Consider the following 17,231-nt stretch of genomic DNA (forward strand, 5'->3'; position numbering starts at 1 on the left):
TCAAACCAAATAAAATTTAACTTTATGTTAAATGCCAAGGGTGAAATCTTAACTCTACAGAATAAACTGAATTAAAACAAAACAGAGAAAAATACCAAATTTTAATTGACTTACTAAGTCTTATGAGATGGTGATGAGCTTATAAATATAATGTCAATTCTAAAATATGAGTTTCAGCTCAGCAAAAATACTATACTATTATACTACAGTATACTATATCTCAGGTATACATTGGGTTTGTCCAAATGAAGAGAACTATATTCTTATTATTTGAACCACGTAGAAAGTAGTAAATATTCAAGAAGGAATCAGCAAGCTGGCACTCCTTAATTTTTTTGAATAAAAGTGTTGCTGCTTACCAAATTATAACTATGAAAGTTAGTTCTTAAGAAGAAGGAAATATAAAACCCAGGCACATGTATTTTCGGCCAGCTAAAAACTTTTCCTGAACAAATTGCCTGGCACTTTTTGTTAAGTCAGACCTCTAGCAAAAAGAAACTGACACTGCAATTAGCTTGGAAACAGCCCTAATGAACCTGGGGCACTGGAGGTTATGCTTCTTTATAAGTGGGCAGATGTTTCTATCAGTCCTGTGACATGAATATTAATGCAGCTGAGATCAGAGGGTGATTCAATTCTCACCACACTCTCTTTATAGGGATACACCCTGTGGTAGAAAATGGGAAGGGCTGGTATTCCTTATTCTATTGTGATATGAAAGAGGGGCCTTATGCCAACAAAGAAGATTTATTAGAAATGTCTATATGAAATGCATATAATAAAGCTAAATTAAGAAAAGTATAAACCAAAACCAAACTTTACAGTAGAATTAATTGATACATGACTTGCATATACAAGTGTGTGTGCCTATGAGTATATGTACTCATATTCTGCATTCTGTCTTTTCATTTAGTTGTGTCCGACTCTTCATGACCCCGGGGACTATACAGTCCATGGAACTCTCTGGGCTGGAATACTGGAGTGGGTAGCCTTTCCTTTCTCCAGGGGATCTTCCCTACCCAGGGATCGAACCCGTGTCTCCTGCATTGGCAGATGGACTCTTTACCATCTAAGCCACTAGGGAAGCCCTATACAGCTATCAGTTCAGTTCAGTCACTCAGTCCTGTCCAACTCTTTGTGACTCCATGAACCACAGCATGCCAGGCCTCCCTGTCCATCACCAACTCCCAGAGTTTACCCAAACTCATGTCCATTGAGTCAGTGATGCCATCTAACCATCTCATCCTCTGTCGTCCCCTTCTCCTCCTGCCTTCAATCTTTCCCGACATCAGGGTCTTTTCAAATGAGTCAGCTCTTCGCATCAGGTGGCCAAAATATAATAAACCTACGCTTTTGCTCTAAAAAGTGTTTAAGGGAATCGATGAAAAGCTAGAGCACTGCTTCATTGTACTATCTTTATATTTAATGGCTCGTAGTAAAATTAATGAGATAAATTAGTACTTAAACTTCATAGTTGTGTAAGAATTAGAAATCCTTAGTTTTCAAGATAAAATAAAGAATTTTGGTTAAGTATGAAAGTTCACTATCTACTTTGATAATGAAATTGTATATAGTCATATAATAAAAAATGGACTAAACCTCACTCACATCATATATATGAGAGTTTTCCCTCTCAGTGAAAAAGTCACTTTTGTGATCACATTCTTTTACTGGAATAAATGTGTTTGAAGGATGATAATCACATGGAGAAAAGTCTACTTAATGTGACAATCATTCCTAGCATTTTTAAGGTTTTTTGGTTTTAAGATGAGAAAGCTTTTATTATTTACAATTCAAATTATCACCGAAATGCCTATCCTATGAAGACAAATGTTTTTAATGTAGGAAAAAAAGAAATGCTTAGATGAGTTTAATTAGATAAATCTTTCATCATGAAAATAAGGGGGAAAATGCCATGGCTGTAACTATAAAAGAATGACAAATGCAAAAACTTTTATGACTATAACTTCAAGTGAAATTAGAAAATGCTGATAATTTATACGAGGCTGTGGTACAAAGGGACTCTGATATATGTATTTTCTAACTGATATATCAAATGACTGTGTGACTAGGTAACTACTAATTTGACTCAGAATACAGTTAGAACATTCTGTTAAATTACACGCTAGACTAAGAATCAATTAAAGTGAGAGATGAGACTCTAATTATGAATTTTCCTGAAAAGTATGGAGCATTCAAGCAGTACAAGTACTTCAGTCTCTTACATTCTCCTGTTTTTGTAAATAGCATATTTAAAGCTTTTTATTGACTTCAATCTACTGCCTTCATATCTGCACCACAGATATGGAGGACATATCTATATTCTTGGAGGACAGAACTATATTCTTTAACACTCTTGTCTTCTGAAATACATTTTAAATATGTTGTCTAGGAAATATTGTCTTTACTACAAGTTCCTCCCTATCCAAGAGAAAAGGAAAGGACATAAAAAAACTGCAGAATTTGCTAAAAATAGTTTTCTGAGTTTATCTGGACATGTGGCACTCTGACAAATAAGGTCTTTTAAATAATCATTTGTCCTGAATAAAATCTTTCCAATGAAAACAAACCAAAAGAGGCATTTCCTATTTGAAATACACATGCTTTTATTGTTCCTTTTACAGGAATATTTTAAAAGTCCAACACTACTTTAATTAAAATTCAACTTACATTTGACTAGGACATCGAATGAATCTGTACAACTGATTGTAAATCAAACATAAGAGTACAAATTATATATTAGTAAGATTTTTGAAACACCAGCTTAGCAAATTATATCTTCTCACAAACCATGTTCTCACAACATTTAATTTTAAAAAAGACCTTAAATGTTTTTAAAATTGGCTGTAGTTTTATTACTAGATGACAACACAGGATTTGCAGACATGCCATGTTGTCATGTAGCATTTAGATTGTTAAATGTCAGTAGCATCATAGCCAATAGAATGAAGCATTAGATGTATTAAAGTAAAGAATAATGAAAAGTAATTAAAAAGAGGAATTTCCATGCTTTGATTTAATAAAGAATTTTAATATTAAGTATAGCTTGAAAACATGAGACATTAAATTATTGTTTTTGAATGACTGCACAACTAATTTAAAAACTGAATCAAATACTTTGTGATTGGTATTAATTATCTCCATTTAGTGCTGGCCTTTTCCCATAATTTTTGTATTCCACAGGCTGGAAACCAGAATGCTTTTGGACAGAATGCATGATGGCACAGAATTATATTCTTCCACCTGCCAGGAATTTCAAATAGGAATTTGGAACATGAAATAGAGATAGAGCCTCCAGAAATCTGAAAATAGGCTTTAAAAGCAACTCATTCTCTTGCAAACTCTTTCTACTTTCTGAAAGAAACATTAATGAACTAACCAAGTGGAAACTGTAGATACAGAGGTATTGGGGGGAAAAAACACTCTCTCATTATCATCCAAGAAAAAAAAATTCTTCCTAATTACATACATTTAAGAAGGCATAAAAGTTACCTGTAACTTTCTCATTTAGAGAAAAGTATGGAATGCTCCAAAGTAACCTCAGATTTCTTTTCTTTGTCAAAGAGCCTCACTGATTTTTTTCACTTACTAAAATAATCCTAAATTGTTACTTTTATATTAGTTTCCTATTATTTCCTATTATATGAGATAATGTTTATATGATATTTAATGTAGAGTGTTTAATACAAATCATGGTTATTGTTATTACTAACTAGAGTACAAGTCTCTATGTTGTTTAGTTGCTAAGTCATGTCCAGCTCTTTTGTGACCCCGTGAACTGCCAAGCTCCTCTGTCCATGGGATTTCCGAGGCAAGAATACTGGAGTGGGTTGCCACTTTCTCCTCTGGGGGATAATCCCAACTGAGGGATTGAACCTGCATCTCCTGCATTGGCAGGAGGATTCTTTACCACTGAGCCACCTGGGAAGCCCACAGTCCCTATAATGTAATGTTTTTTTTCCAGAATGTGCTCAGAATTCTTAACTGAGAAAATATTCAAGGTGTTCCTTGAGAATTTACTTCACAGTTTTCATGCACTGAGGTCAGTCTTTGGCTGGAAGCTACACAGAACAAAATGATGGTTAGTTTGATACCTGGGAATATATGGTTCTGCAGGAGGAGGGGGGATGTAGAGATCCTGAAGGGCAGAACTGTCTCTTTTGGTGGGTGTACTGATGGTGCTGGAAGGCGTGGCAACGCTGCTTGTGGGACTTCTAGGTATAAGAGGCTGGTTAAAATGAAAAAGAAAATACATACGCACACAAACAACACACAAACAACAACAACAACAATGACACATAATTATCATTTTTAAGTGATCTATTTCTACAAAGTTTTTGAACTTGGCTGAAATCAAGAAGTATGTTATTTAGCACATGGATATTCCTTTGAATCTTCAAAAACAAACAGATTTCCATTTAGTTCCTAACTCACCTTATTGTGTGGCATAATCAGTTAAAGCTATTTGTAAGGTAATAATTATCACGCAGTGTTTCATAATGGAGAGATCTATCTCACAGTTAGAAACTTATTTGAATTTGGTTTGTTAGAATCCCACTTTTGAAAGAAAGATAATAAAGACTAACTTCCAAAAGAATGAGTTCAGTTATATCCTGACTGATTATACAAGAAAGATTATTTCAGATCTTTTCCCAAAAGAGATGCATTATACTCCTAAGTCAGTAGAAAGTCACAGATTCTCAGAAAATGTTACAAAAATAGAGTATGAAAGGCTAATATGAGAATATTTCCTAGGAAAATGTACTTCTTCCATAAACAGTACTGTCTTCTCAAAGTCATTTTATGGTACATCTTCAAAAGTATGGTGATTAGTGTGACACAATCATTTCACTTGTCATAGGCACACACATTTACCATTGCTTAAAATAACTTTTAATTGTATATCTATAGATCTTATTTTCATGCCTGTATTTACCTATTAAATAATTTTTTTTCAAATTAAGATATTCTATTTACTGAATTAAGCAATACATCAGGATGCATTAACTTATGAACACTCCCAATTCTAAGCATCACAGCATTTGGAAATGATATTGTGGTTTGAGAAATTAAAGTGAAACTAAAATTCACACATGTTCATCTTACAGATATCTGACTGATTAGCTACATATACAATAACATTGAGAAATAAGAACTTCAATGTAATTGCAAACAAAAATGATGATCACAAAATGAGCTGCATCTTCACATGACAAGGTGTTGCCATTTTAGCCAGTATGAAAACACTTTTAGGATAGCTGTATATAGACCCATAGTTCTATTACTTTAACATGTATTGCTTGACACTTAAAAAATGGCACAGTACAACTATTTTATATTATGACAATATTTTTGTACAGATAAACAAAATTTGTTCAAAAATCCAAGCATAAAGACAATGTACAATGTAGGTCCCTGGGGCAGGCTACATAGTTTATGGCTCAGTTCATGGTTTCTGACCTTCCTTTTTACACAGCTCACCTTAATAGCTTGAAATCACACATCCTGCCAAAATGACGGTTAAGTTTTAATCTATGTGAAATAGAAATTAAAGAAAGAGAGAGAAGGGAAAAATAATCGATAATTTATTTTGGGATTCTAGAATACTCTATCTTACATGATATTTAAAAAGTCTGAAAGTTGACATGTCGAAGAATTTTGATCTATTTTGAAAGCATACGGTAAAGGCTATGCTGTTTAACTACATTTAAATATGCTGACTTGAATAGCACTAAGTTAAACTATGTGTGTCTTTTAGAAACAAAAATTTTGGCAATGGGAAATCCTGAAATTTATATAGGTAATCAGGAGTTGCCCATACAGATGAACACCATGAAGCCTGAGGAAATAAAGAATTAAATTCTTTCTAAGAATGTATTACAAGTCTCTCCAATAGATCTTTGAAAGATAGGATCTTTAGGTTAAGTGTGATCTGTAATGTGACTGTTTACAAATTTTTCCTGTCAGGATATCTTATTATTAAATACAAATGACACTAAACAACAAATCTAAACAAAATTTCATAATTATAGAAATATAAAGAAAACATTCATTAAACAGTACATTACTTGCCAACATTTTCTATAACTGATGCACTGTGAGAGAAAAACGTATATTCAGTATGCTTTTTAAATGCTCTAATATGCTCTTATTTTAAATTATCTTTAACACTATGAGTGAACTTAAAAACAAGTTCTAAAAACATAACATTAAAAAAATAATCTAAACATTTTTTATTCTCTTTCTTCTTTTCTAGGATTACTACTTTAATTCTGGAGACTTTTCTCCTTTTATTTTACCATCTGTAGAACTAAAGATAATTTCTCTTGGTATCTATCCCTGTCCTCCCCAAACAAAGAGGTAAGAAGGAAGGAAAAAAGGAGTAGTATTAGTCAGTGATTACAAGTGAAGTGTGAGGTAAGGACCAATAAAAGTATTTTCTTCTGCCTGGACTGTTACAAGGATTGTCTATTTAGGGTACTTGATCTTTCTCCTTCCAGGAACTTTAAATATTAGTCATGTCAACTTCCTTCAAACTGATATTTTCTATAGGTTTCTATTTTTAGCACAGATTAGCTATTAATGTTCTCAGCACAGTTAAACTAGCAAAAATGTAGAAGAAAAAGACAGATATACTTAAATAACAGGTTTGAATGTCTCAGCTGGTTCAATTAATTCAAGTCGTTGAAAAAAACAACTTATACTTTCAGAGAAATAAATTAGTCGATTCAGTTAACTCTACTTACTAGTTATTTTATAACTGATAAATCATAGAAAACATTTAAATTGGGTTATCATGCTGATATCTAGCTAATTAAATCAGTATGCCTTGTACTAAGTATAACACACATGATAAATAATAAATTTATTCAGTATATTTTTGTCAAGCTAATTCAAACTAAAAAGTAAAAATTATTCTTGAGAATATTTTAAAGAAGACATTAAGCAATGGAAAAATAAAGTATGGCAAAATAGAATCTCCATGGGAAAATGGAAATAGCTACTTAACCCCAAAGGAAATTTGTGATAATTTATAACGCCTTTAAAAAGCTCTAAGTTAGGACAAGAATTGAAACGTTACAAAATATAAATGACAAAAGAATGAAAATGGCATTAAAGAACATTAGAAAGATAGGCAAAATATGACTAAATAAAGCACAGAATAAATGATGCTATTAGTTGAAATTATCAGTGAGAAATTCCTAGGTGTAACAAATGCCATTAAAATTATACCTACCACCAATAACTATCTAATACACACACAAAGTGGAAAACACAGCTTCCCTCAATCAAAAAGTTCTCTCTGGATTTAATTCAAAATAGACATATGCCTGAATTCAGACAAAAACCTAAGTCTGTGAGTATAATAATGCAGAAGGATAGTTTTTCCTACCTTGGTAACATTTACTTTAATAATTTCTTCATAAAATAGTATAAGGAAAGTAGTTTACCATTGTACTATGAAGAATTTCCAATTTAAGGGAAAACAGTAGAAATAAAGGATAATATATTTTTTAATTGTTCCACTTTGCTATTTTGACTCTTTCTCTTATAATGGGAAAATCTGCATAGGAAGAAAATTAAGAATTATTATCACTTATGGATAAAATACAAGGGTATTTTAAGACTGCATCTTGTAACTCAAGCAAGCATGAAGCTTCAGTATAACTTGATCCACTTCGGTATGCAATCAAGCATGACATGGATCCATCTTGGATTCTATCCAAGTGGGTTTATTTTCTGAAAGGACCTTTCCACAAAATTTATTTTTCATATCTCAATAGTTCTAATGACAAAGCTTTCCTTCCAGATTCAATGAAGCTCCAACAGGAAGAACATATTTTGCATACATACTGTTACTCTTCTAAAAGAAATCTATGACAGATTTTTTGGGGCACAGGCATGCATATTTTGAAATATCCAAATCGTAAATAAAATGATCATATATGCCCCTCTTCAAGTATACAGTTATAACCTTAGTCAATTAATGATAAGTTACTACTATGAACAGGACTCAGAAGTATATTATATTACGTACACATACATTTCTCATATTGTCAGTTTGAACTCTATAAATACCTTTAAACTGTATCCCAAAATATGGCACGGCACAAATCTTCCTCTGAATCATGAGTGATGAATTTAGTAAAAAGATCCTACTCCTCCAGTTTAAACATCATTGGGAGGCTGTGATTAGTATAAACTAAAATTTTCAGCTTTTGTAAGGGATCACTGAAATCTCACTTTAAGTCCTCTGATGGCTCAGGGCCTTTCCTCGTTAGAGATTCTAACATCTCTAAGGTAACTGAGCACATCTGGAAGGCATTAATGTACCTCTGAAAACCATACGGCCTTAAAGACTATGAGAGAAGAGCGGCTATACCTAAAAAACTACAGTTAAAAGTTAAAGGTTTTATTGGAAACATTTTACATATTAAGAACTCCTGGCAAGCATATCTTAATTTAGTTGTCCATCTATCTGGTAAGTGACCCAGCTTTCATAGAGCTATATAAAGACTTGAATGGAATCAATGACATAAAGACTGCCCCAATGTTAAAAGATGAAAATGGTGCATTACACATTATGCAGTTATCTGTAGAACTCACTAATGCAAATATCACAAAGAGTTTGCTTTGTCTTCCAGAGGGAAAATACTCATTGGAATATGAGTGATTACATCAAGTAGAAAACCTGGCCATTAATTTTCTTCACTCTTGGGAATAAGTACAGACTCAACTGGAACACAATACCCCATTATTTTAGCACAGAACATTCACACAAGTCCTTAGTTCAAACACATTTTTATTATAATTCCAATACAAGTACCAGAATATTGTTTTATGTTAGCAACTCTGAGACATCTAAAGAAATGCTCCAGAGAAAATGTATTCTGGATTTTGGGAGGCAAGAAGTTGCAAACAATCTTGTAAATTTCTTGATCATATAAAGAATACTAGATCTAATTTGGAAAATTATTGGGCATAATTTTTCCTGGGTAAGATTTTCTTAAGTATTCAATGATTTGAAAAGAGTCTAAGTAAGAGAACACATGTATTCTAAATTCCCCCACTCTGTTTTTTTCTCAGCTTTTTCTAAAATACAAATTTATAAATACAAAAGACTTGAGTCTTCTTCTTAAAGCATGTAATCTCTTTCTTATCAGACTACAAAGAAAAAAACATTTTTTTTCAACCACAGATTTGATCAGGAAGCTGTATCTATATAAGTTAAAAACAGATCTATGGCCATAAAATTATGTACATGATTATATAACACACAAATAATATATACTTTAGAGTCACATCAAAAAATGGCTTTTTCCAATTAATCATCAAAATTTGCACACTACTGAAACTACCACTAGGGTATTTATGCTGTCCACTCTTATGGGCATAGTTAACACTGCAACATTAAAACTGAGCTTCCAATTTTTTCACCTTACACTACACATTATTTTTAGGATATTAACTAAAGAAAGAATAGGAAGCTAAAGAATGGAAAAACTAAAAAATAATTTTTTATATTAGGTGATTATTTGTAGGCTGTGTTAACATTTTGAAAGCATTTGGTTGAAAACCACAAATGTGATTTAGATCCTTTAATTAATTTGCTTAAACATTGGTGAACAAAAATCTGATGTGACAATTGCTTGCAGCTATTTACTAACTTGAGCATGTAAAACATGTAATTGTTTCTGCCTCCCAGTCAGCACAATTACATTTTTAGTTAAAACTTATTTTCTTCTCTAGTGTCATATCTAATATTAGTTACCTTCCTTCCTCCAAAACATGCTTTTAAAGCAAAATTCTCAGAAACATATAAACTTTGCTTCTAATGTTTCTTTGGCCACCCCATCCTATAACTTTGATATTAAAATAAATTTTATTATTGCTTATGTTTTTATTTTTACAGTGACTTCAACCATTCATATTCCTATGTATTTGAGATGTAACATTATCAGTGTTCTTCAGTCGCTACACCAGTTGATAGACAAAACTGACTACTACGACTATTTGCTTTCCATTTCTTTCTGCGCAAATGTATTTAATTTAAATATCCTGTAAAAATGGCATCAAGGTAATGCTAAGCAATAACATTTAAAGTGAAAAGCACAAAAACCACACAAAAAATTATCACTTCAATATAAAAGACTTATGGATTAGAACAGTCTAGGAGCAATTCTAACGATACAGCTTGATATCATTTTACATTAAAAATGTCTAATGAAACCTGTATCAGTAAATCGAATTCCAGCACTGATTTTAGTGATTATTTTTGAGATGCATTTTCACCAAAAAAAAAAAAAAAAAAAGTTGGGTTCCTAAATGTTTAAAATTGTTGATTCCCAGTGATGATTTCAATCAATATTCTCACCAGTGTCCAGCTAATTCTCCCATAGATCTCTTTTAAGAAGAAAACAATACCACTCGTGCAAGCTGGTGACCTATGCACGCTAATTTAAGACGACAAACATCAAAAAATATACACTGAGGTTTATCCATAATTCCCCAGGATTTTTTCATTCAATTTCAAGGACTTGACCATAAGCAACCACCATGCTTACCAAAATCCAGGACATTAGTAGAGGGTGCTACTAAGGACATGTTGTAAAAACAGTTCTCAGAAAGCAAGGAATTGCTAGTTTGCTTTCTCAGAATAAAAGATTCTACCTCAGGTAGACCATCTCTACTATATATAAATGGGTGCGGATGACAACAAATTCAACTCCAGATTAAATCTGCTTGTAGTATTTGACTAAAATATCTTTAAGTCTTTCAGTTCTATTGCAAAATATTTGAGAAATCAAGTTTAACAAGAGTTGCCAAATTTCATGAAATGTACTAATGAAATTGCTCTGTGAGCATGAAGTTGAATTGTATGCTTTTGCTTATTTGGCTATAATTCCACAAATGATTTTCAAAAGAAAATCCAGATTAAAATTTGTCATTGGAGTTAATTAATAATAGAAGCTACTATTTGTTTTAGAACTAAAATGACTTTTATTAAAACATGTGTATTCCTCAAAAATCTTCTACCTTAAGGTAGATAAGGTTATATTTTAGTTGTGCAGGTACAAATTATTTCCTTATTAGTTTAAAAAATAATTATTCCTTTGTTAGAATGAAGTTGTTCTCTTCATGAGAGGCATGTATTAGCATCTAGCTCCAAACTACACAAATTTTGCTATACTTTATCTGAAAATGCTAAGCCTGGTATCATAAAAGAAAAAGATGAAATGTACATATTGAGGTTAAATATATGCCACAGATTGTTTCTTTTTGTAAACTCTATTTGAAAAAATTCTTAATAGACTATTGGTATACCCTATGAAGAAATAACCTAATGTCCAATTCTTCAGGCTTGAAGATGCAAATTTGTATTCAGGCGAGTTAATGGGCATTTTGGCTCCAACACACCAGAAGCAGGACTACAGTAAGAATGGCACTTATGTCTGCACAGGGGACTGTTGCTACATTAAGCACTTAAGTTTCACATATGAGGTCCTTTCTTGGCCACTAGGAAAGGTATGTAGTCTCAGGCAAAGTTGCAAAGAATCCAGAACTGCCTGTAAGACTTGATCATCCCACTATTTCTTTGATTTTTCCCCTTCTGGAAGCAGTCTACTTACAACCTCCAGATCCTGGAATCTTCAAGCTTTGTCCATTTTGGTTGTATTCATTCTCTTAAAATCCTAACCAGATAGTTTCCATTATGCTTCTGGTGGCTTTTTGCATTTTAGCACAAGCCCAAGCCTTAATACCAAAATGAAACTCTGTAATGGTACAATTTCAGGTCTTAGGAAGATATGGTGGTGGGAGATTTGGTAGTGGTGTGCCATGTTATAGGACTAATCCATTTCCCTTACTCTTAAGACTTTGTTTTACTATCACCTGTAAATATTTACTTAAAACTACTACTCTTTCTTCTGCTTCTTAAAGTCAATTTTCAAAGTTGAAAGCAGGGTCTCTCCTTGTCTCCTCCAACCCATTAATAATATTGTTCATCTATAAAGAGTCGAGCTTGGACAATACATTTTAGGTGAACTAAATGCAGGTGAAGTAACGAATTTATAAAAATGTCAACACATATAAGCACTTATGTAAATACTGATTTTATTTTTTTCTGAATTCAGCATTCTGAAAAAGTAAATTTACAAGTATACTCACAGTAACTGAATAGGCAATAAGGAATAAATATACTTAGTGATCTGATGAGGCACATTTCTTGGCATTTAGGAATGAACCTAGAAACAGTGTCTTAAGTATCTATTATAATTAAGGAATGGTGTAGAACAATTTAAAAAATTAAAGTCTTTGTTCTCTGGGTTTAAACACACACACCAAATGTATGTGTAGCAAAGAAAAAAAAGTCTTTCGATTATTTCAGAATTTTCTATAAAAACGATTCTTAACTAGATATGGTCATTAGCTTAATTCCCCAGTTTGTGCTCATGGAAAAGAACCTAAAAGGGGACCAAATCATCAATTTATTTTCTAGAGGTATTCCCTCAAATAGAGTTCATGGATCAATAAGAAATTAGCGTCTTTTTGGTGTTCACTGTGAAGCAGAAGGTTCTAGAGAGAAGCTGTTAAATTTAACCACACATATAGAGAAGAAAACTTAATGGCTGAAAGGGTCTCTTCTTCAGGGTTCCCACCTTTCAGGCTCTGAAGAAGGATCTTTGAGGAAGACATGTCAATAGAAAACTACAGAGTGGAACAACAAAGTAACTTACAACGTAGTGAGAAAATAAAATGATGTGATGGGAAGGTCTGATTTGCTAATCTATGAATTAATGAGTCAAATACTGGTCTCTAAACTTTAATGATCATCAAAAATCTTTGATAATAAACATATACTGCAAGTCAAGTGCATTTGGACATATTAATATAGTTTAAAATATAGTTTTATACATCTTTATTTGAAAAAATGGATTCACATTAAAAATTTAAAGATCTTAATGTTCTTTTTATATTTTTATCTTATTTAAGTATAATGCAACTTTGAGGCCAAGAAGTAGGAAAGTTTTAAACAATGAGAAATCATTATAATCTATAAGACCATTCATGTGTAATGAAAAATTGAGAATTTCAGGGGAAAAAAAAAATCAAGACTGGTGTAAGGTACTAACACAGAACTTAATAGCAGTGATAACAATGGCATTTTCATTTATTGCTTTTCTTTTTAATCTGAACAACAGGAAATGTTCTATTTCAATGGGTGACTTTAATTTTTAAAAATTAAACTTCTATGAAAAGTAATGGTCTTCTATTTTAAAAGTGCAGGTCTTGTGAAGAGTAAAATTTTCTTCTATGATGTGTTTAAACATTATAGCCTGACTGAAAAGGAAGAAAATGTATTATTTCCTTGTCTTTATCAATCAGAATATTTTTATCACTTCCTAGATACCTCTGGTTCTTAATGAACCTAATTTATCAACATCCAGAGTAACATTTTAGAGTGATGTTTCATGCTGAAGAAAAATGCAGAATTTCTAATGTAACAATTTCCCTGTTTTTGCCTTTGTACATGGTGGAAATGAAAAAAATGATCCATCAGGAAGAATGTAATAGGTACATTTTAATTACTATCTAAAACTTTCTCTACCTACGGTTCAAAAACAACTATTCTGATCTCATGAGCTGATTTAAAAGAATTCTATAAACTATTATCTAGTTTCTTCCAGAAGTGTATATGGATATAACTTTTAAATGGAAGATTATATCACAAAATGAAACCTCTCACTTTCATTTCTATCCACATTTTAGCTTCAAATAACTTGTGCTTTTCTTTGGAATTATGCTTTAAAATGTTTAAAAATTAAGGCAGGGTTCTTTATCATTTGATTTTAGTTATAGTGATTTTGAAATTTCATCACAATTAAGCCTATTAGGATCAGCTGTGAAGAGATCATTTCACAAACAAATTTTCAAAAGCATACAAGATTAATCCATATGCTGCTGAGATGAGGCACAATAAAGAAGCATTACTGAGATAATCTATGGCTAAAATGATGGTGTATGACTTATGATTAAGCTTCATTACCTGCAGAGCAAGGGGCTTCCATCTCATATTTTTCAGTAAAGCTGGTGCTGAGGTAAGCATGCTCTGAGGTCGCTTTTTCAAAGTTAAGATAACACCACTCGGGTCCTCTCGTAGTGCATTCACCAAATTTTTCAACTGCCACCCCACCTGGTAACCAGCAAAATCATTACAATAAAATTGAGGTACAGTATTCAAAGATTTAATGTTCTCCCCCTTTAATAAGATTAGTAAGAAAAAAAAGAAAACCACATAATTGGTGTACCATCCTATCAATTTTCAGGAGCTATAAACTCAAAAAGATATTTTATTTTTGAATTGACTAACCATGTTATTGCATTAGAGTCCATATCATTATGAGATAACAATGGACATTTACAAGTCAAAGCAGAGACTAAGATGGTATCCAACCAATAGAATAATTTAGAATTAAAAGAAATTATGGCATTATTAATGCTGCACAAGGTGTAGATCCAAGCTTTGTTCACAACTTACAATTTAAGAATCCGCATGCCTGAAACAAAGATTTGGCAATGTCCTGAACTTACAAATTAAACCACATGCTTGCTCATCACCATCTTTTAGAGATATGTGGTACTAATGTCCCTAAGTGAGACGGACATTACACTACCAGTAGCTAGTACTGACACACCAAGGTGACATTCTGAGCGTGGAAGACAGGATTGATAAAATAAACCTTTAACCACAATATAGAGTAAGAAATGACAAGGTAATGCTACTCCAATGCAGCAGCTATTGAAAATGTGTTCCAAAAGACTCTCTAAATTTAAAATAAACTAAATTTAATGAAGCCATCATGTGATATGTGGCTATCACCCCAAACATATTGTGTAATTAAACAGAAGTACTTGATAAATGTCCAAAAACCTGACTCAACTGTTATCCATGTTACATTACTTATTCTTTTACATTATTGAATATTTGTTAATTTGCTTTTAAGACATACTGGTTATGCAGTTATTTGAAATCTTAGAAGTATTCTTTAAAGAAACACATTAAAAACATCTATTATTCCAAGGTTTAAAACAATATATTTCACATTTAAAAGAGACAACCATTTCTTCCAACTCTAATGGATTAGAAATTTATGCTACATAAATTATATAAATGTGTTATATAAATACAGTGGGTCAAAATTTATCCTGGATTGCAAGCAAGATTCAGCCAATGGTCTGAAAATGATCTAGTTTCTTCCTAGGCACCCAAATGAAAGGGAATGGATGCCTGTGCCTATTCACCATGTTTTTGCCTGGGAGATAATGCTCAAGCTGTAAAGAATGAGCACTTTCATCCAAATTAGCACAGATCCCAGAGACTATGATGAAAGAGGTACTCTGGACCACAGCCACTGAAGGATAATGAGATACTTTAGTTTATATGACAGACCATTCATTTAAACTACAGCTTCTACTTTAGCTAAACTGAGCGATGGTGAAGAGAAAGAGGACAAAAAGGAAGCAAGATATTATAATGCTTAAAACCTCAGGGTCTCAGGAATCAAAATGATCATTATGATACTTGCCTAACATGAATAACAGGCTGTCAATTTTTTAAAAAATCACTTGAATGTGGATCAGCTACAGCAATGATATTGGTCAAACGTCTCCCATTATATATAAGTGGAGATTATTACATCCCCAAAGGTACACTGATTCTAATTCTTCTGATGGCTAAGAAGTGTCCTTACAGCCATTTCTATGAGCCAAGATCAAAGCAAAGTTAGTTCAAATTCAAGTATTAATTTTGCTTGCCAAAAAAATAAGTGAGCATATTTTTGAATATCAGGTTTGGAGGGAGAAAACATACTGTTTATACAAAGAGTTTATGAACAACTTATTAATGATAACCACATTTTATCATTTATTTTATTCATTTAGATAATTGCTAATGATACTAAAGCAGTCAATATTGCTGTAACCTTCTTTCAGCCTATCTACTCTAGACAATGAATTACATATTGATTTTTATATACCAATTTCTCTTCATTTTATTCTATGACATAATCATGTCACTAATTGAAAATTCTTAGGGCTTGATTGGGTTTTCCAGTGTAACATTTAGTGTAATTCGATTCATCCTACTCTTTCACAATTTCTCTATGCTCTTTTTGAGTATGCAATTCCAAAAAACAGAAATGTTTCTCCATGAGAAAGTGAAATTGATTTTTGATGACAAAGTAATAATTTGGTTAGATTTAAATTTTGTGTGCATGCTCAGTCGCTCAGTTATATCCAACTCTTTGTGACCCCATGGACTGTAGCCCACCAGGCTCCTCTCTCCATGGGATATTCCAGGCCAGAACACTGGAGTGGGGTGCCATTTCCTTCTCCAGTCAATCTTCCCAACCTAGGGCTCAAACCTGTGTCTCTTGCATCTCCTGCATTGGCAGGTGGAATGTTTACCACTGCACCACCTGGAAAGCCTTAAATTTTATAGCTGAATGAATGTTATTTAATTGCAGAAAATTATATAACTTTATTACTTTTTAATCAGCCTTACCACACTCACTGACATTCCATTAGCAGTCTTTTAAACAAAAGTGATCCATACATATATTTATCTTTGGCTCTCAAATTCAACTTCCACTGCCAAAAGGAAATGACTGGATAAAAGCATAGAGATAAATGCGCAACATGTTGCAGTGCCGTTTAAACCAAACAAAAACTGTATATTATGCAAATGTCCATTAGCATGGGGCGTAAAATTTGTGTAGAAAAAGTTTAAATGTAGCTAATGCAATTCAATTTTACTTTTGTAAAAATATGCATATAAATATAGAAAACACAGAAAGCTATATACCACTATTAACAATGGTTACATTAAAGGGTAATAAGGACTGTAATATATATTTTCTCATTTACTCTTTAATTTCCTAAACTTTTGGCAATAAACATGTGTTTTATAAACAATAAAGCCAACAAAATATTGATAATGGACCTAGTCTAAGAGTAATATTCCAGTTAGAAAATCATGAATTTTCTGAATTATCTCATTAGGACTGTTTGTTATGGATGGAAAATTCCCACAAAAAGAACCAGAAAGGCAACACTATGTAGAACAGTAAAAGATAGTGATGGGGAAATGACATCTGCTCTGTACATTATTCTTTTATGTAACTGTCAAAAGAAAAACAAAATTATTACTCAACTATTCATAATAAGACCTA

At 32.3% G+C, this 17,231-nt stretch overlaps 1 protein-coding gene across 1 annotated transcript in view; it reads right to left on the minus strand.

Moving 5' to 3' along the window:
• The window catches only part of CNKSR2 (connector enhancer of kinase suppressor of Ras 2), a 281,300-nt gene that overhangs the window by 111,085 nt on the left and 152,984 nt on the right, over window positions 1-17,231 (minus strand). The window contains exons 9-10 of the mRNA XM_052663048.1: window positions 14,048-14,194; window positions 4,095-4,228 (exon numbers count right to left, since the gene is read on the minus strand). Coding sequence (XP_052519008.1) covers window positions 4,095-4,228; window positions 14,048-14,194 — 281 coding nt within the window. The remainder of the gene's footprint in view (window positions 1-4,094; window positions 4,229-14,047; window positions 14,195-17,231) is intronic.

Source organism: Budorcas taxicolor, chromosome X, assembly GCF_023091745.1.
Source record: "Budorcas taxicolor isolate Tak-1 chromosome X, Takin1.1, whole genome shotgun sequence".
NCBI lineage: Eukaryota > Metazoa > Chordata > Mammalia > Artiodactyla > Bovidae > Budorcas > Budorcas taxicolor.